This window comes from Protopterus annectens, chromosome 2.part0, assembly GCF_019279795.1.
Source record: "Protopterus annectens isolate FY-2018-M chromosome 2.part0, PAN1.0, whole genome shotgun sequence".
Lineage (NCBI taxonomy): Eukaryota > Metazoa > Chordata > Ceratodontiformes > Protopteridae > Protopterus > Protopterus annectens.
Window position 1 is genome coordinate 273093053 of NC_056728.1, and position 27733 is coordinate 273120785.

General features: G+C 40.6%; 1 protein-coding gene across 2 annotated transcripts in view; it reads right to left on the reverse strand.

The window, feature by feature from the left end:
* SNX2 (sorting nexin 2) overlaps nucleotides 1–27733 on the reverse strand; it is a 1338063-nt gene that overhangs the window by 491612 nt on the left and 818718 nt on the right. For both annotated transcript variants that reach the window (XM_044060758.1, XM_044060759.1), the window contains exon 6: nucleotides 2208–2349. In XM_044060758.1, the coding sequence (XP_043916693.1) occupies nucleotides 2208–2349 (142 nt within the window). The remainder of the gene's footprint in view (nucleotides 1–2207; nucleotides 2350–27733) is intronic.

The following is a 27733-nucleotide window of genomic DNA, read 5'->3' on the forward strand; positions in this document are numbered from 1 at the left end:
AGTTGTCTGTTAGTCAACTTTGCTTGTGCTGCCAGATTGTCTGGATGCATGGGAGGTGCCACGAAGCTTTGGAAGCTGTCTGGCTGTTATATCCTTAGCTAAGACTACTGCAGCAGTCATCAATATGATGAACATCTAAAATGATAAAGACCATGTTGATGGTTATCCAGCAACAATGTCTGGCAGCCACACTGGCATTTACAGGTCTAAAGTCTCAAGTTTAAACATTTCCCATGACATTATATGAAGGTAATGCCCTAAAACAGCTACTACGATGAGGTCCAAACTACAATGGATAAAAAAAAAATTATTGAACTGGAAGTGGCCATGTCCTCAAGTCAGACAGTGAAATGCCATTGTGTGCTACAGGAAGGAGCAGCCACCAAACACAACAGTAGTGAGAATTTTTAAACTAGGCAGACTCTTCAAAGTATAGAAGAACCATCAGCTGGTCACTGTCAGCAACCCAGGTTCAGAAGAGAGGAGAAAAGATGGAATATCTTGCTGCCTGCACTCTTTTAGTCACTAGGGAGGGAGAGGAGCTTTCTGCCTACTCTGTTTTTGCCCCCAGGGAGGGTACAATGTGTTCCTATTGACATCTTGTAACTTGAATGTGGTCAGCAAAGTAAGGGTACAGTAATGTAAACTGACTGCACATGCAGGCAAATTAGAAACTGCCAAGTATGCTGACATGCTTGTTCCAATGATACACCACTGTATGTGCATCAGGGCAGGGTTAAAAAAAGAAATCTCCCCCCTTGTACGCATGACAATCCTGCAGGGATCTCATTCAAGCAGAGCTAAGCTTCGATTGGTTAGGGTTCGGGGGCAGAAAGAATGAACAAATAGGTCAGAATTCTAGCATGGGACACAACATGAGCAGGCAGGCCTCCCAAAAAGTAGTTAATTAAAGATTCCATTATTCAGTTTCACTGCAAAACCTTCCCTGAAATAAGACCTCAATTCACCTTTCATTAATAACTTCCCAAAATGAAATCACCATTTCAGCCACATTCAGCAGTTCCATAATCAAATTCATTTTCTTGATACGGGGAGTTCATCTGCCAATCTTGATATACCGATTACCCACCTTCTCTTCAAATCATTACTGACAACTTCTATTTCTGCCAGTTTATCTCAGTTCAGATTTGAATTAATGCAGTCGATTATAACAATTCATGCTCTCTCTCAGCAGTTCTTCATACTAGTGTTTCTAAATGTAAATTAAACACTTGTGGTACCCATATACCAAGACAATGTGTGCTCAGTACACCAAGTCTCTTATAGCTGAAGCTTCACTCTTCACCTTCTATAACAGCTACAGAGGTACATGCATTTGACTCTTCCAACTCCATCTCTGCTTTTTCCAGAGATTACTGACAGTCAAGTGAGTGTCATTATGTGGGATAGGTATGAGGGAGGTGTCATCTACATTGTCAGTTTTACTTTTGGGCCTTCATAACTGTATGCCAATGTTTCAACACATTACAAGTAAAATTTACTCCTTAATATATACTATCCATGACAATTCAGTATACTTTGTCCCTTGGATGTGTAACTACAGCTTTAAGAACAAATGTGGTCTAAATGACAGAATGCAATGCAAATAAACTTTCTTCTAATCCAATTTTCTTTGGCCTGAAATCCTGTGAAGACAGTTCCCAGACGAACTGACGATAAATGCCAGTTTATATTGAGGTTACCCATGTATGAGGTAGAAGCATCGTTCATGATTTACATTCTTACTTTTACCCAAATCCTTCAGACCTCATCAAAACTTGCAGAGACTGATGCTTCAAATGAGGTGAACAGCCAACGTCTCTAAATAAGCATTTACTTGTTGATCTCTGTACCAATTCTATTACAGTGGGTGCAGACCAGAAACAACTAACAATGTGGAGCAGATGAAAAATGCAACAGAATATGTGGATTAGACAACTCATACAGCAAAGTAGGGCTAAACTCAGCTACTTAAAATGATACAAATGACTTGTCTTTATTTGTTTTGATGGTAGTATAGGCAGTATAATTTAAAAAGTAAATAAAATCACCTGTTGTCCTGATGACCAGGATTTACTACGATGGCTCTACAGAGGGAAGACAGATGGAGACAGACAGAAAAGAAGGAAAAGAAAAAGGGAGGATAAAGAGAAAGCAACATCCACAGACAAGGTCATGTACTACATTTGTTTTTTAAATACACTTACCTACGATACTTTTCTCTGGTGCAGGAGGCACAATATAACCAATATGCATATACTTTGATGCTAACTTGCCATGCAGGCCCAAAAAATCACTAAATCTTCTTTTCACAGAAAATTCACTGCTGTTAAACATAGCCAGGGAAGTCTGTATTATTAAAAAAAATAGAAAACGAAGTATAAGAAGTCTTGTGGTCTGCTACATCAGTATTGCAAATCATCTTTAATCATCAATCATTCTAGTTTAATTTATACTGTTACTTGATCGCTGTAATTTTTAAAATGTTATTCATGAAAACACCACTCCCCATACGCACAGTAGTCTGGGTAAATAATGGTAAGTGCGTTTCTGATAGGTACTGAAAAAGTTTAGCAGCATTTCTCTTTGGCTTATTTGAAGTCATGGTAAAGGTGTGGGTTCATTCAAACTAAGAAACAGCAGAAATCCGTACACTTAAAAATAATGCAAGTGTAATGATCAGAAGACAATACTCAGTATGAAATCTGTTTTCTTCTAGGATGTAATAAAGCAGTTCAGAGTCCATTTAAAAAAAAAGAAATAATGACAGCTGCCAGGTACAAGGAAAGAACCCAATGAAAACTGCCAAAAAAACACAACCATGTTTACCCAATGAAAATTACATATTTTGTCAATATTTTTACATCACGTTTGTTACTATCTTCTCTCTGTGTCAATGTGTTACAAATAAGAACAGAAAAAAATTTCATCTTACAGTGAAAGCTACTCCACAGAGGAACTGTGAAATCTATGTACAAAGTAAAAAAACTTGGGTTTGAATCTAAAAGATGACTTGATGTTATGCTCATTATGTCATTTGAAAAAATATATACATGTATATGTGTGCATATATCTATTTATTTTTATATATATATATATATATATATATATATATATATATATATATATATGTATATGTATGTAAACATGCACACACACACACACACACACACACACACACACACACACACACACACACACACATATATATGTGTGTGTGTATATATATATATATATATATTATATATATATATCTGGGCCAAAAAGCTGAAAATGGAAAGTTCAACACATCTGCTGAATTAAAAGTATGCTTACAGCTTCAGTAGTTGGTTTTGGTTACAAATTTCAGTCATAGTATATCTTAGCACTGCATCCAATCAGCTAAACATTTTACCTTCTAGTTGGAAGGGGACTGAGCATAGTGGCTGTGAAATCACCTTTCATGAATGAACTACATAATGCTACTACTGTGTCAGCCAAAACATTATAATGCGGCCAAATTATAACTCACATTTAAAAAAAAAAAAACTTACTGTCAGGGAAAATTTGGCAAAAATAGACAGTATAGTCCACTTTTGTCCAAATCTTTGACCTTTTTAATTAAGCTCATTGGTGGTGCTGTGGTAGCGTTGTCATCTCACAGTTAGACGTTGCCCATTCGATTCTCAGTTAGAGCGCCTTCTGTGTGTCGACATGCGTGAATGGGCGTTCCTTCGTTGAAGGTTGTGCGTTAGGCCTGGCAAGCCAGCACATAAAAATCTACTGCCAATCATTAGCGGACCGGAGTTCCGCTGTGGCGACCCCTACCCGGGAAAAGACACAAACTGTTTGTAATACAAATACTCCTCAAAATACACATTTTTTTTCACAAACTCTTGCTCAGAGAAAAGCAAAAAACTATCAAAAAATATGTTTGTATAGATAGCTGTACACAATCTGCTTCACATTATATATAAACTATAGTTCCTAGACATTGTTATGCACTTCTTCTGTATTACCATTCTATATGGTTTATATTAAAAAATGTATCATTTTTGTTGGATATAATGTAACTGCCACACAGGCACAGGTCACTGCTGAAAATGCTTCATGGACAGCTGAACTACCTGGCCAACAAACTAAAATAACCTGAGAATCCTTCCTTAATTTTACTGTTTAGCTCCAATGAGTGAAAATATATAAGCCCAAGAAATGCAAACTTCTAAAGCATTTCAGTGGTGTGTGTATGTGCGTTGAAGGGTACTGGCACATCGGCAGTGTTAAGATCACTAAGGTGGTCGATAGTGGGATAATGAGCATTTTCCTTGGTTACAGGTTTAAAAAAAAGATGAAGGTATGAAGGTGACCATTTTTTTTATCCCAGTTGAATTATCTAATGGCTCCTTATCAAAAGTGTCAGACCCACAACTGGGAGTCCCACAAAGTACAGTTGTGTACACTTACCATAAATGTAGATGTTCGAGTGTATTCACTGTTGCAGTTATCACATTTGGGTTATCTGACTGCAGGTAGCCCTCAGCCGGCCTCAATACCAGAGTCTTCGGATGCTGTTTCTTCTTCCATGACGTTAGGTCGTCAGGGGTATAAAACATGAAGCCGACGCCATTACATCAGTTTTTCTTGCCCCAGATGATAGGTGCCCCCACAACAGGAAGCAATTATATGGTATGGTACACCCCTATCAAAAAGCAAATACACCAGAAAAAATAAATATATCAAACAAGAAGGAAAGGTAGAGCCAAGAGAAGTCAGGGGGCTGGAGGGAGGTAACCAGGACTGCAACAGTGAATACACTAGAACATCTACATTTATGGTAAGTGTACACGATTGTACTATGTTCTTCGTGTTTCACTGTTGCAGTCATCACATTTGGGTTGATTCCCAAAGTTAAGGAAGGGAGGAGGAAGTTAAAGAGCATTAGGACCAGCTATTAAGCCCTGCAAAACTGCAGTGGCAAACCCAGCTCTGGATTTAGAAAATATAGGCATGCGGTAATGGCTTGGTGAAGGTATGTACAGAGCTCCAGGTAGCAGCTTCTAGATGTCCCTGGTAGGGACTCCTCTGAGAAAAGCCACAGAGGTAGCTGCAGCCCTGGTGGAATGTGATCTTATCCCCTGTGGGGTAAGTTTTCCATGGTGCTTGTAGCAGAAATGAATGCAATGGACTATCCATTTGGAAATGGTTTGCTTTGAAATGGCCTTCCCTTCTGCCCCTGCAGCAAAGCCAACTAGCAGCTGTTCAGATTTTCTGAGAGGCTTTGTTCTGTCCAAATAAAATCTAAGTTGTCTGTGCATGTCCAGAGAGTGCAGTATTCATTCTCCTTTGGTTTGTGGATTAGGGAAAAAAGTAGGCAAATGAATGGACTGATTTAGGGCCACACTAGACACCACCTTGGGCATAAAGGAAGGATTAGTCCTGAGGGAAACCCTGTCCGCATGGAAGATAATGAAGGGTTCCACTGCCATGAGGGCCTGTAATTCAGACACTCTTCTTGCTGAAGTGATGGCTAGAAGGAAGGCTGTTTTCCAAGAAAGGAATGTCAACTCTGCTGTTGCAGCTGGCTCAAAGGGGGGAAGAGTGAGCTTTTCCAATACAAAGTTAAGGTCCCAGGCTGGAGTGGGAGCTCTCCTTGGGAGGGGGTCTTAAATGTTTGGCCCCTCTAAGGAATTGTTTTAGCAAGGGGTGAGAGAAGAGGGGTGGCTCAGTATTATAATGTGCTGAAATGGCAGAGGCATACATTTTAAATGACGAAAAGGATAGGCCCTTGTGCAGCATTTCTGTTAAGTACTGTAGAATATGAGGCAAGCTGGGCACCGTTGTGCCCATCCCCTGAGCCTGGCCCAGGAACAGTATCTTTTCCACTTTTCAGCATAGGATTTTCTAGTACTAGGCCTCCTTGCCTCCAGAATGACATCCAGCACCTGCTTACTGAGGGATGCTAGTGGAGAGCTCAAGGAATTAGCCAGGCTGCAAGGTTCAGGTTTTGAAGCTGAGGGTCCAGAATCTGGCCCGCCTGCTGGGACAGTAGGGAAGGGGTCTGATGCAGGTGCCATGGTTGCAGCAGTGTCATACTGTGCAAGAGGGGGTACCAGTGCTGGCGTGGCCAGTTTGGTGCAATCAGTATTGTCCGTGGCTTGTCCTGTTTGATCTTTAGTAGAACCTTCGAGAGGAGAGGCAGAGGGGGAAAGGCATAAACCAAGAAGCTTTCCCAGGTAAATGATAGGGCATCCACTTTCCAAGCTTGACTGTGGGAGTTCTTGTACAAAATTTGTTCAATTGGTAGTTCTGAGGGGAGGCAAACAGGTCTACCTCTGGAGTCCCCCATTTGTTCCTCAAGAGGTTGAATATTTTGGGTTCTAGTTTCCATTCATGTGGGTTCATGAGATTTCTGCTTAAGTCATCTGCCAGTGAATTTCGTTTGCCTGGCAGGAATTGAGCTTGTAAGTGTACTTGGTAGCTCAAGGCTGTGTTCCACACAGCCATGGCTAGTCTGCAGACAGGGTAGGAGTGGGTTCCCCCCTGCCTGTTTATGTACCACATAACTGTGGTGTTGTCTGTCTTTACCAATAGTTGTCCTGGAAGTATATGGTCCTTGAAGGCTGTCAGGGCATTCTACACAGCTAACATTTCTTTTTGATTGATATGCAGGTGAATCTGTCTCGGGTTCCATCTGCCCTGAATGCACTGCCCTGCCACGTGAGCCCCCCATGCATAGTCTGATGCATCTGTTGTTAGGGTTTGGGCAGCAGGGGGTAGAGTGAAAGGGAGTCCCTTGCTGTGGTAGCAGGCCTCTGACCACCAAAGGAACTCTGTCTTCTTACAAGGAATGATAGAAATCATTGTTTCCAGGTCCTGTTGACACCATAGACTTTTTAGATACCATTGGAGTTTCCTCATATGCAGTCTTGCATATGGAATTAGTAGAATGCAAGAGGCCATGAACCCCAGGGCTTGCAGTATTTTCCTTGCAGATAGCTGGGGTTTTGTGGCCAATAGTTTGAAGTAGGTTGTCAAACTTGTTTCTCCAGAGTGAGGAATGCCATCTGGGAAGCTGTGTTCAAGCCTGCTCCCAGGAATACAATCAGTTGGAAGGGTACTAGGTAAGATTTCTTTTCATTGATGGTGTACCCCAGTGAGGTTAGAAGTGTCTTTACGAATGCCAGGTGTTGTAGTAAGCAAGTCCTGGCTTTCTGCCTGAATCAGACAATCGTCCAAGCATGGGTAATTTGAATATTTCTTTGCCTGCAAAATGCAAAATGCAATGGCTGGAGCTAGACACTTTGTGAATACCCTGGGCACAGTAGAAAAGCCAAAGGGAAGTGCAGAGAGAGCATGGAGCCTGCCCTGAAGCGTAGGTATTTCCTGCAAGATTCCCTTATTGGGATGTGCAGGTAAGCTTCCTTTAAGTCTAGGGTTGTCAGCCAGGCATCCTTGGCTAGCATGGGAAGAAGCTGTTGAAGAGTTAACATTTGGAATTTTTGAACTACCAGAAAGGTGTTGAGAATATAGAGGTCCAGGACAGGACGCCAGTTGTCATCTTTTCTGGGCACCAGAAAAAGCCTTGAATAAAAACCTTGTCCCCTTTGTTCTGCTGGGACAGATTGAATAGCCCTGATACTGAGAAGAGAGAGAACCTGCTGTTGGGGCCTCCACCCATTGATTTGGGGGTAGGTCTGGCCAACCATTTGGAGATGGTAGTGTGTGGAAGTGGAATCTGTATTCTTGGGAAACTATGTTCAAAACCCATTTGTCCTGGGTAATAAGTTCCCAGTTTTTTGCATGCAGGGTGAGCTTTCCTCCTAAGGGAACAGGTAGTAGAGCAGGGCTTGGAAGGTTTAAGGTTAATCATTGTGTCATTTTTCCATGGGGCGGTGGGTGGCTTACTGCTCAGGTCTGTACGTAGCCTGAGACTGTAGCCTAGGTGGTCTGCTGTTCCTGGGTTTGGACTGAGAAGGCCTGGAAGGGACTGGAAAGGACCAGTTCTTTGAAGGCCAATGCCTACTGAATCTGAAAGGCTGTACTTGTAGGAAATCTTTAACAGTTTGCATAGATTTAGCTTTTTCCCCCATTCTTTTGAGGACGACTTCTGCTTTGTTGCCTAAAAAGGTGGTCTTGGTTTAAGGGAGCATCCATAATTTAGTTTTAACATGATCTGGCATGTTTTGTTCCTTAAGCCAAGCATGCCTTCTAAGTACAGACCCAGTGACAGCAGCCCTGCAGGATGCTTCTAAAGTGTCAAAACCAAATTGCAAAGTATGTTTACCAACTTGTTCTGCAGAATGCATTAAATCTTGCAATTCTTTACGTTCAGCACAGTCAGGAATCAACACAATTTTCTGTTCAAGTAGTCCAATAACATGCTGCTGATACTTTAACATATGAAACTGGCAATTTAAAGCCCTAATGGCCAAAGCAGCAGAAGTGTATACCTTCTTACCCCATCTGTCTAAGGCTCTAGAATCTCTATCAGAAGGGGTAGGCTTTTTGGCAGCAGTAGCTTTAATGCCTTTTGGTCCTTGGAAAATGGTCTCTGGATCTGCAGAAGGATTCTTGAAGAGGAATTTGTGAGAGTCAGGTACTCTGTAGTACCTGTCAGGTTTTCTGGGAGCTGGACGTAAAGTGTCTGGGGTAAGGCTAGATTCCAAGAAAGCATCATCTACAATGTCCAGAACAGGAGGGATAGCTAAAGGCCTGTGTTGAGGCAGAAGCAAGAACTCCCCATGTCTCTTTTTGGACTCAGAGTAATCCTGGCTTTCCCAGCAGAATTGCTTCCTAAGAGTATGCAAGGTTTCGCCGAAAGAAAGATCTTCTGGAGGGGAGGCAGAGGGAATGGAATCCTCTGCATCAGAATCCTCATAAGTAGATAAGGGCAAATCCTGGTAATTAGAAGGAGAAGAAATATCAGATTCCTGATCAGAAGAATCAGAAAGAATCAGTTCTAGGTCTCTTAGAGGGGGAAAGCTGGCTTCCCTAATTAAGGTAATAAGGTCTTCAGCCATTCTAAGCATTTATTTTTTGAGGCATATGGGCCTGAGCCTGCAGTTTGGTCATTGGTTTTCTAGGCATAGTGCGAGTTTTTGGCCTGAGGGATTCAGAACTTCTGGATGGAAATGATGGCGTCAGTTTAATATGAATGTCTGTAGGCCTGAATACACCCTCAGAAGCTGGTGCCTGCACAGTGGCCCCGGACCCATCCAAGGTAGAGACATCCGCAGGTTCCACAGTCGAAGAAGCATCTTGCGGCATACCGGACTCTGAATGGGTTTCAGTAGAAGTAGCGGGTATTAGGGGCTGCAAAAGCGCCTCACTGAGTACCGGTGGACTGGCGACTAGCTTAACAGAAGCGTCATCGGCAGTTTTGGACCGGTGCGGTCTGTGTCTGTCTTTATCCTTGTGTGTTTTCAGAAGATTAGTAGTCGGATGGATTAACGAAGCCATTTCGGAGTACGAAAGTAATTGGCTGCTAAAAACAGCCCGATGACGAATAGTTCGGGGTTGAACAAGGCACAAAACCGACAGCGAGGGACATCGCGTTCTGGGCCTAAACAGGGGATATAGTAAGAATGAAAATCTCTATGAGGTATTTGCTTTTCACAGGCAAGACAATTGTTAACTTTTACTGACATCGGTTGGAACAAGAAAAAGGCTCCCCAATGGGGTACTTACCTTTTTTGAAGACTTCGGGTCTGAAACTTGAAAACGAAAATTTCAGGAGACGGCCGACTGGCACTTGCGAACTGCTTCTGCTTCTGGCACCGCACGGCAAGAAAGACGGATGTAATGGCGTCGGCTGCATGTTTTATATCCCTGATGACCTGACGACATGGAAGAAGAGACAGCATCTGACGCAGAAATCTGAAAACTCTGGTATTCAGGCCGGCTGAGGGCTACCTGCAGGCAGATAACCCAAATGTGATGACTGCAACAGTGAAACACGAAGAACATTTAAATGCAGCTCCCCATGAAGTATAGTATATCTCAAACTCACTATAATTCCATTAAAGGTTTTTTTCAGGAAGGATTCACTCTGCATCTCACACTACTTAAATTTACCAACTCCAAGAGTAGTGAAATTAAAAGTATTGGGGATACTCCAATATAACATAACCTTAAATTTAGTATATACAGTTCATACACAAACACTCACACATTCCATTTGCTCTTCTGAATACAACTGCTGGTCATGCAGTTTCAACAGGGAACCCTGTCCAATACTGTATCTCAGCATTACTGAAATACTAATCTGATGAGGCATTTTGGCTGGGTTTGGTTCTCAGCAGCAACAGCTTGTCTTTAAGACATAAACTGATTATACTTGTTCCACCATATTTCATAATAAAACTATCATTGCTCTTTGCACTAAGGTGCAGCTAGCTCTTGTGCTGGCTAAATATAATCTTCTGAAACCTGCCCAATATTCATTAACAGTCGTCTTGAGGAGATGGACACACCCAGTGTTGTGTATAAAGTGAGGCTGTGACTGGGATATGGTTGAGGGAGATGGACATCAGAGAGGAAGGGAGAAAGTGCGACTCAGCTACAGAAATGAACAGCACGACCATATCAATTCACTGTAAGCACCAATACCAGGGGAGTGGGCATGACAAAGGAATAGATTAAGGGAAAGAAAAACTGGTACTGTAGTATGGAATGGGGCACAGCCTGCTAGTGTTTGTTAGTTTGTGTGTGTGTGTGTGTGTGTGTGTGTGTGTGTGTGTGTGTGTGTGTGTGTGTGTGTGTGTGTGCGTTTGTGTGTTTGTGGTGGTGGGTGGTGGTGGGGGGGCAAGGCTCAGGAGAGCTGCAGTTACAAACAGACTTGAAAAGAGCTGAGTGATTTCTAGCTTAAGGAAGTGCTTTGTTTGGCCTATTCATCCTCCTTGGTCTCTGTCAAGTTGCTGAAGAACATTTTTAAGAAAATGCTGTGGTAAAAATGTAAGACAGCGTTAAAATCTTTCCTCCAACTACTGACAATATAGAGTTTCAAATTGCTGGTGTTTGAGGAATAGCTCTGCTCCTGAATGCAGACTGCTGTTTCTCTTTCTAGTGTTTTACATTCAGTACAAATATCTTTTGACCAAATGAAAAACATCTACAAACTGCAATAAGCAATGCTGGAGTTGATAAGAAAGAAGTAACAGCTACAGTTTGGAATTTTGAGTGAAGAAGTCAGTGTTTTGGCCTTTTTCTGTTACACCTGCATAATGCAATCAAAATGCTACCAGCCATCACTTTTAAGCATAAACATTAAAGTCAGAATATTAGGTACTTATGTATGATCACAACCAGATTGTTCACTTTTCTTGGGGCAAAAAATGTGGTCAGACTGTGTACTGAAGTGTGTGTGTATGTTACGTAAGTGTGTGCTTTTACTTGTAGGTCACAACCGGGTTAATTTGGACCAGAGCAGATGTTTCTGTGGGATTTCTCCGGTTCTGCAAAACACGCATTCTCCCAGGACCCCGCACTGTCATTTCCTAAGTTTCCATACGCAGACTCAGGCAATGGTTAAAGTTGGTAACACTTCCAAATTCCTTTACCTTCCTGTTGATACTTCTGTTTTGGTTCTTGTTTCTGCCCCACCTCCCCCGTTACAACCAAATATCTGTTTTTGGCTGAAACCCCTCTGGATCTAAACAATGTTGTGCATATCTAGCCCCACACTGACTTTAAGTACACATTATTTTGTTACGCGACGCCAAGTAATATGACAACACAGACCTGCAAAATATAGGTGGAATTGCTATAAATATTTTAAAATGTAGGCAGGCACAGTAAGAGTGCAACGATTCTGCAAATCAGTGTCACTGTCAACAGGCAGCGAAGCCTTAACAGAAAGTGTTGCCCGCACTTCAGAATGTTTCAAACTCTTTAGTGTGACTGTTGAAGTTGCTAAACGGGCAGGAGTTGAGCCTAAACAGGAAGAGGAATTTGGAAGTTATTCCCATTCCTGCTGTTTAGCCAGTGTGATCCAAAAGTAGTCCGGATGTGAAGGACTCATTTTCAGTATGACCTGCACTCGTACGATGAGAAGTGTGACAATCACGACTCCTCCAAAATCTGGTTGCAATAATATGCAAGTACCCTATATTATTACATGCATCTGATACATTTTGTATTTTGAATAAATGTATATGCACATGAATGCTATCAACAAAATTAGATACATTTTTTCCATTAGACCAATAGAAAGAGAGCAGTGGTAAAAGTTTTACGGTAAAAGTAAAATAATAAATATAAAAATCAAAAGATGTCAATATTTTCATAAAATGTCATAAGAAATGCAAAATATGTTTAAATGGGACACAAATACAGGGTATTATGAAAAAAAAATGAAAGCCACACATTTACCACAACATTAATCTGTAACAGTGGGTCTTGTCTTATCTAAATAAGAAAATTACAGCCACAGGCAATATGGACAACTCATCAGTCCTGACCTTCTCAGATGAAATGCACCCACTCACTCTCCCAATCTGAGGTTAGCCATGCTAAAAGGAAAATATATATATATATTTGCTTACAGGTCTGTATTACCACACAGAAAAAGCCGTCAATCAAACGGCTTTATAACCGAAAATGCCAATAAAAGAACTGTGTATTGTGAGATCACATTACAGTGAAGATCACAAAATTAGCCCTTTCCTCACTGTAGGGCAATCTTGGAGTTGGTATATATAATTACCAAAAGTGAGTTTTATTGACAGCATTTTCGGTTATAAAGCCGTTCAATTAATGGCTTTTTCGATGTGGTAATATAGACCCTTTGCTTACACACACACATATATGGTTTATTGCTAGTCTATTGATTTTTTTTCCTTCCTGAATAAAATGGAAGCCAGGATTTAATGTTAAAAAATAAAACTGATGGAATATGAGTTTAAGTTTTGGGTGCGAGTACAGAAAGAGAGGACAGTAGACTATTTACTTATCAGTTTGGTTCTAATCATGTAAAATATCATTTGGCAATAAATACCCATGCTTAGTAACAATTATTACACATTGTTGGAGTAGGTTGCACATACATAAGGCAGACATTTGTACTGGTTTAAACGTTAAAATAAATGTTCATAAGCAAGCTCTCCCTTTATAAAAGACCATATATTTTAGTTCAGTGGAAACAGCACAATGTTCTGAAATACTTTCTAGTTAAAGTGATAGCTACCAAGAAATACATTTTCCAAGTAGGATATGTTAATACTGCAGTGGCAGCAGGCTCAGAGGAAGTCCAAGACATTTTTTTCATAGTAAGTGGCAGGGAGGTATTCAATCTTGCAGCGGGGTCTTCACAAGAAACTGCCCTTCAGAAAACGCTTTGTGGACTTTGAAAGAAGTTGAAAAATTAACTGTCTTGCCCTTGGTAAATGTTACAGATGGTGGTCAGAAGCACTTTTAATGAATGAGCAACTTAATCCAGTCTCAAAAATAACTTCTAGAGAAAAAAACTGTGGGAACAGGAGCAGAAAAGGGATCAAAGCACTCTAAGGCAGCCCATATGCCCCTGCAAGCCTTTCTTATGCTGAGCTTTTTAGATGACAGTTTGTTAACTACTCTTTTTGAAAATGAAGGATTACAAGCAACTACTGAAAATGGAAATGTAAAGCAGAAAAAGGCACATGGAGTAAATATCCATGGGATACTGGCCTGATGGATCAGATACAGCACTGCTAACATGGGACTTGAGAACAAGGGGTTCTCCAACAGATGAGACAGAAAAGGAGGGAAACAGATCTGCTATTATCAGTATGGAGCAATGAAGGTGACTGTTTTTTTTGCAAAGTTTTGCTTTCTGAATGACTTTTATCATTGGAAGAAATAGGGGTAAAAGATTAAAGACATCCCAGCTGGACACTTGTGGGCTAGCACTTCTCTCAAGGGTCTTTCCAGAAACTGCCTTAGTTATTAAAATCCTTTCCAGACTGTTTTGCTGCTGCCTATGCTTGAATCACATATGATGCACACTCCTCCGAGTTTTAGAAAATACTCTTTGAGGAGGCGCAAATTTCACTAAAAAAGCAGTAAAACTCAACCTCCTTCTCCATATTCTCCATGATGTGCATTCACTTCAAGCTTAAGCTACATAAGATGACTGTTATGTTGCAATAATCAGTGGATAATAGAAAGAATGTGTAATTTTCCAGAGGTTTCACAAAACCGTAATTGGAAAATTAGCTATATTGCACTAAAGGTGATGTCTAATATAAACAAAAAATATGCACTTGCCATAATGATAAATCCTCATCATCTATGCCTATCCACAAACACCCTTCCTACTTCCACAGTACTCATCACCTCTTTTCTCCAGATCTTGTAAGCATCCCGTAACTATGAGCACATAAATAATGCAAACACACTTGCATATGTAAGTCACTACACCATACTCAGGCCTCACTGGGGAAGAGCAGGGTGGGATTGCTGAAGAGGACAAATTCAGATCAGGAAGATTTGATCTGGTCACCATAAGGAATTGGGGGTATTAACTGGAAGTATACAAAAAAGGCGTTATACGTCTGAATGAGTTCAAATATGTGAGACAATGGAGGAATAAAGTCAAATAAACATAGACTGTCAAAAGAGAAGCATTAAGTACCTATTCAGATGAGCTACTAAAACTGCAGAAATCAGAGAATGACAGAAAGAAAAAAATGGCCCAGCATGAAGCTTTTCAAGAATAGCAACCTCAAAAATAGCAGAGTCAGAAAACAAAGACTGAAGAGAAATCCTTATTTTTTTTGCTATACCAAACAAACTGAAAGGAGTAGACTGCATTAAGTTTAAGAAAGTACAAATATGCAAAATGGACTGGTGTTCCAAAGCAATACGTATATATTGAGGGGGTACATCAAACATATGCTTCAAATCTGGCCATCAGAAAGCAGCTGAAATCTATATTAGTAAATATTCATTCATATTAGCAGAAACAGCTGCTCCTCACAAAACTGTGACGAAAGAGAGGCATATTACAAATTGAGGACACCAGAGTCTTTGTGGAAATGATTACTTCTATACACCAGGAAGAGAAACAAGTTTATCACAGCAATCAGGAGATGTCGACGGGCAGGTATGAGATTGAAGTTGCTCTATCCAGCTGTCTTAAGAATACTTTTTTCCCCTGGGGCAACAAAGACACTTTTGGATGCAGAACAGGCTATTGAAGAAATAAAATTTAGCCAACAAAGAGCAAGCCAGCAAACTGAAGGGGACTGAGGCAATCGTCTGACAATAACAATGCAGACACTTTGTCAGTGTAACTTTTCCAATGTTCCAAACATAAATGCTTGGGTGACAGAAAAAGCCCAGTAGTGACTAGAAGATTCAGGAGCATCTTTGACTGTAGTCAGAGACTGACACTGGGAGATTGAGATGATCAGGAAAAAGACCAGCAACAATGTAAATTTAGTAAATAAGTTGGATAACTGTAAAGCATTAATCTCACTAAACGTAAATAAAGCATCTGAGCTATGGTTCTCAAGAAGTCAATGTAAAAGACTGGAAGTTAAACTGGTGGGAGAACTGTAAAGTATGAACCCCACCTTAATGTCATTAGTATTTACATCACTGAATGGACTGAAGAAATAACTGTAAACAAACAGTCTGGGTTCTCATTAATATTTGTTTAATGTTTCCTGAAGTGAATTGCATGTTATTTTTTAAAATGGGCGTGTGCAGTACACAACCAAGAGGTATGGGGGGGGGGTTCTCAGTGACTGCTGATAGTCAGGTGATATTAAAGCAAGGAACACTTTTTTTTTTGTTATTTGTGCTGTAGCCAGGCTTTGCAATGCAAAAAGATAAGAAAGCCTGAAAACCAGAAAGTTTAAAGTTAATACAACACTGTGATATTAGACAGCTGGGGAAGTAAACATGTACATTGATCACACTACATGTAGAACCACCAGATAATAACTTTCCCTATTTTTAAAGAAGTGGATATCTAGATTAATATTTTTATGTTTAAGATGTAGACAAGTTTAGTTAAGCAAAAGTACTTAGAAAACAAAAGAAAATGACAAAAAAACATGAAAAGTACTTTCTTCTATGCACAAAGTAACTACCTGGGATTTTTTCCAATAGCATCTCCTTTAAGCTGAAGATAAGCAGTCTACAGGTGAAGGCCATTAATCACAGGAGGTCTGAACAGTGAGCTCTGAGTGAAATCTACAGGCAGAATGTCATTAATTTTAAAAGGATACTGGTAAGCAGTTCGGTGAAAATAAAAAGTAGTGAAAGAAATTAAGTTTGAAACATGGTAAGTGAATAGTATACAAGTAGTTGCATTCCCAACAGTATTAATACTTAAACTAAACTGTAATTTTATGGCTAGTGCATTAAAGGGCTGACAGTGTACTTTTTTTAGTATAAAATATAATGCCTTCTAAAAGAATACAAGCTGTTTTTCACATCTGAGACGGGGACACCAATAAGAACAGATAAGTAGAATCACATGCTTTAACATGCACATTGGCATGGATAACCTTGATGTTAGAACAGGCAATACCTGCGGGGGCAGCCATATTTTTGGAGCAATTTCTCTTATTTGGAAAGTATATAACAGTTTTGTGTGTATGCTTTTTAATGCATTTATTATTTTTTTCTGAGTAAGAGTTCAAACGAGGATGAGAAGAAGCAACTATATAACAAGAGCAGCCTGCAAATCATTAGTGTTTGTTTGTAAGCTGCAAGATGGAAACACATTTTTAAAAGAACTGTCATGTATATGCAGGAGTAATAGCTTTTTATCGGAATATCTGCTTTGTCAATATTAATATAGAATGTAAATGACCTTACAGGTATAGACAAAAACCAGACCATACTGAATTATATGTGTGGGATGACCCCAACAGTGGCATAGGAAAAAAAAGGACAACAATGGTAGACTTGTGGTATTAAGGCATTACTGGCAGCAGGAGAATACCTAAATTACTATTATGGAGCTTAGGAGAATTTGGAGAGAAATAAGGAGCTTTTGGCAGAAATTATTATTTATGGATGGGGAAATGTAACCTGATTTGCAGTAGTGAAGATTGAGTATGGGACCTAGAAGGGAAAATATAACATAAGAGGTTATGAGAATATTTGGCCTGGAATATGCACGTTCAGTATCAGGAACTCAGACTTTACATATTATGCCTAAACATAGAATAACTGGGCTAGACTGAACAAAAAATATATTCTAAAGAAGCCCGTGTATTTACTTGAAAGCTTTGAGATTAGTTCAATAATAATATCACATCATGCACCAGTAAAAACTAATACAATGATGCAAAAATGAGATGCTGATGCTTTTCTATTTATCTGTTAAAAAGATAGGAACTTAAGGAATGGACAGTGGTATGACTGAATAGTTATTATGAAAGATGGAAATTACTTCATTAGGAATAGGTAGTGAATGGGATAAAATGAAAATGGAGTCTAAAACGTGACAGAAATAAGAGAAAGATATATGAGAAAAAAGTAATAGGGATTATTTACAGAGCTTGGCAGAGGCTTAGGTATTGCAGAAAGGAAATTTTATAAAACAAGAAAAAGAGCAGCTATAGAGTGGCAAAGGGAAAATAAGGGAGTATTATGAAAATATTCATGGGTTTAGAATGGTTGTTCTTAAGGAACTATTTTTAATAACAACTCTACAACTCTAACTCTTTTAACACAATGACTTAGGCAAAAGAAAGTTGAAAAAACTGCAGCCAAACCTAGGGAGCTAATGAGAAACAAGATAACAAGAGATCGTTTAGTAGTATTAGAGGCATTTCCGAAATTTTATGAAAATTTGTATCAAGCAGAGGAAAGGGGAACCACTAGAAGGCACAAATGGAAATTAATTTATAGAAGACTTGGGTATACCAAAGTCTGAGGAAGACGAGGCTCAACATTGATGAAATAATGTAATGTAGAATCAATCAACAGGGAGGTCTCCTACAGTAGATAGTATTCCTGTGAAAATATGGAAACTAGGAAGGAAGATAGTGATAAAGACCTGGATGTTTTTGTTTAACAATGTTTTAAAAGGGGCATCTTGGATGAAGGCTGTGGTGGCTGTAATACCTAAAGAAGGCATCATACCCACCACTGCATTTTTAAACCATGATTTTAAAGTGTTTACGTCTATATCAACTAAGAAAAGAGCAAACATGTTACCAAAATTGATAGATATGGATCAGTGTGACTCGGTGGAGGAGAAAAAAAGAAGTTATGTACTCACCATAACATTCCATCTGTGCTGTCCATTTATATTCTTCCTTGACATCTGGGTTCGGATTCGATACTTGGATCTGACTCAGTTGCTGTTTCACTCCTCGTGGATATTACAAGCACTTGTGCTCCTCTCTTACCCATAATGCTGTAGTCTCCCAGATCTTGTTTGCAGCTCTTTATTGTAGGCTGTAATGAAATTTTTAGCTTTCATATGCAAAGTCACTAACTGGAGCTCCAAATGAAAGAACTTGGTTCCTATAATGCTCTCCCACTGTTCTAGAAGTCATCAAAAGAAACAGGGTAGGGGGCTGGAGGGAGGGAAGTTGAGGAAGAATGAAAATGGACAATACAGATGGAACATTATGGTGAGTACATAACTTCTTTATCTGATGCCAGTTTTCATTCATTCCTCAACATACGGGACAGGGTCCCAGGCTACCTGAATCCCCAGTGGACTCTAAGGAAAGATATTCCTGAGTACTGCTGAGTCGAAGGCTGTTCTTCCCCTCGAAACCAGATCCAATTTGTAACGAATAATAATGGTAGGAAGATTAGCCCAAGATGCAGCCACACAAATATTGACCATGGAAGACCTGGATAAAAAAGCTGATGAAGTTGCCATGAACTGGACTTAATGGGCTCTTAAAGGCTTTGGCAAGACCAGACCAAACTTTTTATAGACAAAGGAAATGCAGTCAGTCACCCATTTTGATAAGGTTGCTTTTGAAACAGGTTGACCCAGACTGGTTTCTGAAAAGGAGAGAAATAACTGATCTCATTTTCTAAATTTCTCTGATCTGTGTAGTAGATAGAAGTGTGATTGTCTGTGAACATCTGTTAAGTGTAAAATATAATCACCTTTGTTTGAAAATTTTGGAAAGAATACAGGGAGGTTAATAGTTTGATTAATGTTAGATCCTGACACCACCTTAGGAAGAAAGGAAGGACTGGTTCTTAAGGACACCCCTATCCTTATGAAAAATTAAATAGGGAGGCTTGGAAGATAAAGCTTGAAGTTCTGAAACTCTAATGGCCGATGTTATAGCTATCAGAAATATAGTTTTCCAAGTCAGATATCGCAATTCACATTTTGCAGCCAGATCAAATTGTCTCTGAGTTAGGGTCTGTAACATTAAATTCAGATCTCACAGTGCTGTAGAGTCCTTGAAGGGTGGTTTGAGTAGAAAGGTTCCTTTTATAAATGCCTTGTAAAGATGTGAAGAAGCCAATGTAGAATTATCAACTCCGAATTGGAGATGGTAGCTAACTGAACCTTAACCGTAGAGGGACTAGCCTCTTCATTCAAAACACAAGCCAGAAATTCAAGAATTTTAGGTACTGGTGCTGAAAAGGGGTCCATGTCTTGTCGCTATGGCCAAAGGACAAATCTCTTCCATTTACTCTTGTAAGTTTTTCTAGTGAAAGCTTTGTGGGATGACAAAAAAATGTGGTGCACTGAGGAAGAGAGCTTGGGTTGTCTGGCTATCAACAGAATTGGAGAAACCATGCAGTCAACTTTAAGCCCAAGATGTCCAGGTAAGTCAGGTCTGTCGGGTGAGACAGAAGGTCTGGAATTGGTTCCAGAATCCAAGGTGGGTAAACTGGATAAGGCCAAAGGAAGGGAAACAAATTTGTTGAGGCCAGTAAGGGGTAATGAGGATTACTTTGGTTTTCAATTGGGATGCTTTCTGTAGGAAGTTGGGGATTAAGGGAATTTGGGGAAAGCATAAAGGAGACCTGTGGGCCAATTGTGAGGGAGAGTGTCTCTTGGCGACTTCCTCGATGGGGAGGATTAGGACAAAGAACTTGTTGCACAAGGGACATGCAAATAGGGTGCGGCATGCCTGGCCCCCATTGGTGGAATATCATTTGCACCACATCTTTGTTGAGAGACCACATGGTAGTATGATATACTCAACTTGTCTGCTATCCAGTTGGATTTCCCTGGTACATGCGTTGCTACTAGAAATTGAATTGAAGAGATCGTCCACTGCCACACTCTCATAGCTTCTCAGCCCAAAGGGTAAGATCTGGTTCCTCCTTGTTTACTGATGTACCATACTACAGACATATCGTCCATTTGAATCGAAATAGTTCCAGAGGAGAGAGTCTTGGAATTCTTGCAACGCTAGGAGTACTGCTCCTTTTCAGTACACTAATATGCAAGTTGGCCTCTGTGGAGGACCACATGCCGTAAACAGTTTTCCTCAAGAAATGCTCCGCCACTTGATCTGGGAAGTGTCTGTGGTCATGATGGCTTTGGGCTGAGGGAAGATGAATGGACAGCCTTGTAATATTTAATCTGAGTGAATTCACCACCAAACGTACTTTTTGTAGGCCTGAGTTATACTGATATTGTGGACACAGGTTGGTGTACTACGGACCAGTGAGTTACTAATGTCCATTGAAGAATTCTCATATGGAATCTTGCTAGTAGAACTAGAGCTACTGTTGTGGACAATGATCCCAGGGTCTGTAATATCTTTTGGGCCAGCAAGAATGAGTTTTGGATTATTCTCTTGACTTGAAAATTAACAGTTTGAAGCCTTGATAAGGGGAGAGAAGCTGTCACTGTGTCTAAGGAGGCCTCTATGAATTCTAACATCTCAGGAGGATGAAGTTGAGACTTGTGGTCAACTGCAATAACTCGACTAGAACAAACCTGGAGTGCATAGTCTCAAGCTGTTATCACAAGATGCATGGTCGCTGCGGTTATGAGCCAGTCATCTAGATACGAAAACACCTGGACTCCCTGCAGTCTCAAGTGAGCTGCTACTACTGCCATGCATTTCGTGAACACGATAGGGGCTGTGCTCTGAACTGGTAGTGAATGGCTCCCAGTCAGAAGTTCAGATATCTCTTGGACTGTCTTATTCATTTTTATGTGATAGCACGCATCCTGGAGATCTACTGAGCACATCCAGTCATCCTTATGCAGGAAAGACAAAATGGACTGAACGGTGACTGCTGAATTTACTTGTTCAGAATGTTGAGATCTAAAACTGGTCTCCAGTCCCCTGGTTTCACTGGCATTAAAAAGAATCTTGAGCAAGTTCTGGATCCTTTCTGGTCTGGGGGGACCACTTGGATGACTTTTTTCTAACAGCTTTTGTATTTCCAGAGCCACTATTTTCCTCTGACTGGGTGGAACCATCAGGAATCTTGTTTAATAATGGATAGGTTTGGGAAAAGGGAACTATATAACCTCTGGAAATAATCCTCTGCATCCAAGTATCTTTTGTAATGTCCAGCCAGGCTCTTTGGTGCAGGGATAAGTGACCCCTGACTGCCTCCAGAGGTGGACAATTGGGCCTCCTTTCAGGAGCGCTGACAGGGTCTGTCAGAGAAATAATCGCTAAACCCTTGGTTCTCTGTCCTCCTCTGCCTCATGGGTGGCATCTCCCGTTTGAGTTCCCCCCTCTGCCCATGGGGGAACTCCCTCCACATGGATAATGGAATGGACCCTGCGATTTCCTGAACCACATTTTCCGACCGTCTCACTGATTCCTGGAAAAGGTTCTTTGTGGAGTCGAAAAACATACGCCTACTGCAGACAGGGTCTTACCATCTTGCTCGCACCTGGACAGTGTGTGTCTTTCATCTTGGGGCTGAATAGCAAACTTTCATCAAAAGAAGCAATGAAGGAGGATGACTTGAAGGGCACCGCAAAATCACACAGATGCATCCAGGCATGCCTCCTGATGAAAATGCACAAGCTTGACACTCTTGATGCTTCTTCAACTGCATGTGAAATAAGGCTCATGGATGAGTTTGAAATAGACTGAATGGTGGCCAACTGTGAAGAAAGAGAAGACTCTGCCTTAGAAGTACTGGCCCCATAGACAGATTTTGAAAGTTCCTTGATAAAATCCTTCTGTGATCTGAAGATGTCTGCTAATTAATTCAGAGACCTGAATGCGAAGGTCACTGAGGCATACACACACTTCCCAAATCTGTCCAGCGCCCTAGACTCTCCGTTAGGGGGATGAACGGAGGAACACTTTTCCATGTGTATTTTTTTGGTGGCTGCTACCACAACCATAGCATCCAATGGTACTCCTTTGTTCCAGAATTCCCTTTCCTTTGATGGTGCCAGGATCCTATCTGGTCTCTTGAGGATCGGTTGAACAGAATCCTTTCACTCTCGCTGAGAGATTAAATCAATGAGTCATCAGTGGGCAGAGTCACCCAGGAAGTACATGGGCCAGTACCAAATGTCTCCAGGAATACAGATTCCTCTTGAGAAGGGTTATCGGTAGACTAACCACACCTTTGTTTCATGATCTCTTAGATGTCTCAGAATGAGATGTCATCAGGTGATGATCTTGGGGACCCTTCACTGAAATCTGTACGCTCATTGACCAACTCCTGAGGGCAGTCCAAGTGCCTCCTCTTGCACTTCCTCTTCCTAGGGACTTCTTCGGTGGGATGTTCTGGAGAAGTATAGAAAGAAATAATTATTCCTTGTGGGGGTAACCTGAAGACTTTGGGCTGGCTGTCCCCGTGGAGTTAAATCTGGGGATCAGGACACAGACGTCTGAAAATCTGAGATCCAGAGGGAAGATCCAAGGGGGGAGGAGCCATCTGACCTCTAGAAGAGAATACTCTCTCTACTACCTCAAAGGCAGAATACCCCGGGGAGAAGGAAACCACTGGAGCTGAGAAGGCATGCTTTTGAACAGACAGCACCCTTCGACCAGAAGATAACTCACCCAAGGCAGGAGTCAGAACAGAGCTATTGAATGCCGTAGCTCTGAGGGGCACAGATGGCTCTGACAACTTTGAAGTTGACTCCAACCTCTCAGATCTGACACTGAACCTTTGGGTCTGAGAGTCATTTGGCTCCAACACACTTGGAGACAGAGCACTCAGAGAAGATATCTGATCCAAAGAAAGCCATCTTCAGATCCAAAACAGACGACGCTGGGAGTCTTGGATCTGAAGTCTCTGAAACCAAGGGATGAATCTGAGTAGAAGCCAAAATTGGTGGGGTTGTATTAGTGAAGGTCTCATGATCCATGGGGGTAGGAGCTGGGAGAATTCCCATCTGAAGTTGTGTCAAGAGAAACTTCCACATTATGTCCACATCAGGCTTCTGTCAGACTTCTGGACGAATTGGAAGAGGCTATGGAAGGTGAACGGCGTTTTCCAGGAATGAAGATGGGAGCCAAGTGGATACAGGATCCAGGGAAGATGCATACCTAATCCTAGGTTACTGTTTAGGCTCACGATCAGTTGGATCCGAAGATAAGGATCTGGTCTCTGAAAAGGTCAGATCCGAACAGGAGCACTGAGAGGAGCCAGGTTGCTCAGAAAGTCTCTTTTTGGCTTTTTTCTCTAAGATTTGGAGGGTTGAGCTCCAGCAAGTGATTCTCCAAAGGCCAAAAGACAAGGCCCTTGAGAATTAATTTTTTTCTGTCTATCAGCGCTCTAGGGTTAAAGGCCTTACAGTTAGAGCATGAAGACGGCAAATGTTCAGGTCCTAAACAATAATCATAGACATCTCGGGCATGAGATAGTGGGATTTTATGTCACATTTACTAAATTTCTTAATCCCCGACAGTTTATCTGCCATTTTATCACACCAAAAAACAAGTAGAAACAATCCCACTTTAGAAGGCAATATGAACAGGGAAGTTAAAGCAGAGAGGTTGAAAAACGGAAATAAACTACTACTTTTTGTATTTTTTTTTTTTGTGGTAATGAAAATTACCAATAATGGTAAAGAAAAGCTAGCAACTGTCTTTCGGCTTTTCCAAGTTAGGGGTCGCCACAGTGGAACTCCGGTCCGCTAATGACTGGCAGTGAATTTTTACGGTGTCGAGTTGCCAGCCCGGCACCCAACCTTCAAAGAAGGCAGATCCACTCATGCACCTACCTGCATGTCTTTACATTCACTTGACCGGTGGGAGGACATGCAGACTCCGCACAGAAGATGCTCCAGCAGAGAATCAAACCGAAGAACCTCTTGCTGTGAGGCGACAACGCTATCAACAGTCATAAAAAAAGGATACTACTACTACTAGGTACAGGGAGGGTAAAGAAGAAAACTCTGCTAATAGGAAGAAGATATAAAGTAGAAATAACTCATCCCCTCAAACTCACCCTCGAGAGCTGCAGCGATCATGTGTATACACAATGGTGACAAACGAGATCTGGTGGATGAGGGGGACTACAGCATTATAGGTAAGAGAGGAGCTCGAGGCTTTTACTATCCACATGCTGTGAAACAGTGGCAGAATCAGATCTGAGGATTGGATCCAAACCCTTATGCTGAGGAATGAATGAAAATGGACATCAGATCAAACACGTGATACCAAACAGAATGCTAATGATCCAGCTTGAATCAAGAATGTAAGAAAATACTGACATTGTTGGCAGAGTTCTTCACATCCCTATCCATCAACCAGTATGTTGCTGCATGTAAAGCAAAGGATGTGCCTCACCCTCTGTAGCTAGTAAACAAAACAAGGCAATTTTTGATCTGCCATGAAGCTCACTGATTTTGTCTTCCTTCAGTTATCCTACTCAACAGTACTATAAAAACAAAAGGTTGTATCATTTACTAAGTTGTCTTGGGGGAGTGATACAAAATATGGAAAAGTGAGAGGAATGAAGAAACAGACTGAACAACAGTGAGAGATCTGCAAACAAGTACAGCTGACATTTTCCTGAACTTGAACACTGTGCAAATTTAGGAAGAACAGAAAAATCATGGTGTCAGAGACTGTCATTAAAGTACAGCGCAGAGGTAATGTTTGGAACACTGGAAAATCTTATGCTTTATAAAAGATAATAACTCCATCAAAGCAATAAGGGCAAGAAATTTGGTTAAAAAGAATACAACATTAGGGGTTTCAGACATGTTTGACATTTTTTTTGGGGGGTGGGGTTCAGGAAAGCTGCAATTATAAATGACAGCAACATAAGAGAAGCTTGCGGAATTCAAATGACAAAAGAGGAATACTGAAAAAGGAAGATATGCAGATGCTATTAATTATAAAAAACCAACATGACATATATAAAAAGTAATGCATAAATGTTTTGTTGGCAGGAGAAGATATGGTGGGCACTACTAAAATATGAGCTGTTGGGGACTGTGATAAAGAAAATTTTGGGGATTTCAAACAGTTAATGAAGAGGGGTGGCATTATATGTTAAAGGATGGGGTGAGAACAGAAGTGCAGAAAGTTAAACAATTAGAGAAAGGATATGTTAGAAAGTTACAACAGGAAATGAAGGCAAGTAGTGCTTGTTCACAGGCCAAATGATGTCAAGAGACAGAATAGCAAAGAGCTGAAAGAAAACTGGAAGGGGACTGGTAACAACACATGATTTTAACTGCTCACCTATGTACTGCTTCTGCAAACAAAAATAAATAAATACTTTCAAAAATATTTTAAACACCACAGTAATTAACACAGCGGTTATGTGAAATGGTATCATTAAGAAATCAGTAAACAATGGCGATTATGTGACAGTACAATTCCGTACGACAAAGATTATTAGTAGCAGTGTAAATAAAAGTCAGGAAGTAAAACGTGGTGGCAGTGGGAACTGCACACTTGATTAAGTTTAAAAAAAGGAAAGGGTGGGCTTGGGTGAAAGTTAGAAATCTGAATGTGCATACAATTTAAGTTTAAAAAGTAGACAAACAATATGACCAATTTCAGAATATGGCTATTCCAGGCCACAATCCTGAAACAAGGCTTGAAGTGTCCCATACAAGTAAATGTAACAACTACACTTTAGGATTTTATACTGTGCATGTGAAGAAGTGTACCCCTACACTTAATATACATAGGGGATGTACCTCCACACCCTCCTACTTAATTTTTCTGTGACATCATTACTAAAGTGTAGTAGCAGCAAGGTGACTCTCAGAGTTGGCTCACAATTCATCTCTCTTTCACCATAGTGCAAAAGTAGAGATTTAGAAAACTGTCACTCAGTCATACTTTGTGAAATTGGATTTGAGAAGAGGTTGGTCAATCACTTGGGCTTTGAAATTCTAAATGACTCTTGGAATAATTATGAAAAAGTGTCCAGTATGACTGAATAAAAAAATTAGGACAGCAACTGAGGAAAATAAAATATATTAACACAATAGCCTACATTAACATAAAAGTAAAAGGAAAGATGTAAAGAAAGGAATACAAACTATAAAACAAGGTTATGGAAGTAGGAAAGAAATTAGCAAAACAATGCTAAGAAAAGAGACAAAGCATTTTTAGCATATATATAATTTAATGCCAAGGAAGTAGTTACAGATGCTGTGAAATAAGTATACACTGCAGTTGTTTAGATAACATAACTGCCGATGTTCTAGTAGATCAATGTTGCACTACTAGGTTTGGAATTTCCTGCCATGCAGGAGCTTGTGACTGGCCTGAGTCTTTCACCATCCCCCAGACAGCAGACATCTTTTGCTGCTGGTGCCAGGATTCCCATATTGTTCATTGGCTGGCACCGTCTTCAAGTCTTTCTTGTTATAGATATCGGATTCTGATGTTTCTTAGGGACAGCAAGACATGCCCCACTGACCACAATGACAGTCAGAGACCATGCACTAAAGAAGCAAAAGCAAAGGGGTGGCAGTGAATACACAGGATACCCACTCCAACCACAGAGTAGATGGGAAGAGGGATAGGAGGGAGGGAAAGGGTATTGCAACACTGATCTACTCCAGCATCTACAATCAAGGTAAGTTATCTACACAACTGCACTATGATCATAGTCAATGTTGTAGTACTAAGTCATGGGAATTTTCCCAAAGCTTTTTTTTTTTTGGAGAGCATTCTGGGCTGGGAACACAACACATTATAGAACTGAACAGGCAATCCAGCTCTAGCTCTGAATATGACAACAAAATGGCAGTGTTTGGTGAAGGTGTGTATACAAAACCAAGTGGCCACTTCTAGAATGTTCATTGTAGGAGTCCCTTTCAAAAATGTTGTTGTCATGTTTTTTGCTTCTGTTGAGCAAGCTCTGACTCTGCCATGAATCTGTTTAACATGGTGAGATTAACAAAAACTAATACAGCTGAAAATCCAATTTGAAATGGTCACTTTTCCCACTGGTCTTGCTTGTTTACCTTCTGTAAACATCCATCAGAAGATGGTCATATCTGTATCTGAATTTTGTTCTGTGTAAGCAGAATCTTGGTTGTCTGTGTACATCAAAAGAATGAAGTATTTTCTCTCCTTTGTTCTGTGGATTAGGAAAAGATACAGGGAGATCAATAGATTGGTATAAGGAGACCTCGGGGACACCATCTTGGGCAAGGAGAGGTTAGTTTGCAAGTAACTCTGCCCCTGGAAAAAAAAAAAAAAAAAGAGTAAGGACTATTTTCACATCAGAGCTTGTAGTTCTGACGTACTCTTGGCTAAAGTGAGAGCCAGCGGCAGGGCTGTTTTCCATGTAAGCAATTTGATGGGTGCTGATGCCAGTGACAAAATGAGTGACAGTGTTACTTTATCCAGCACATAATTTAGGTCTCAAGAGGGTACAGGTTCACATCTAGGTAGCCTAAGATGTAATA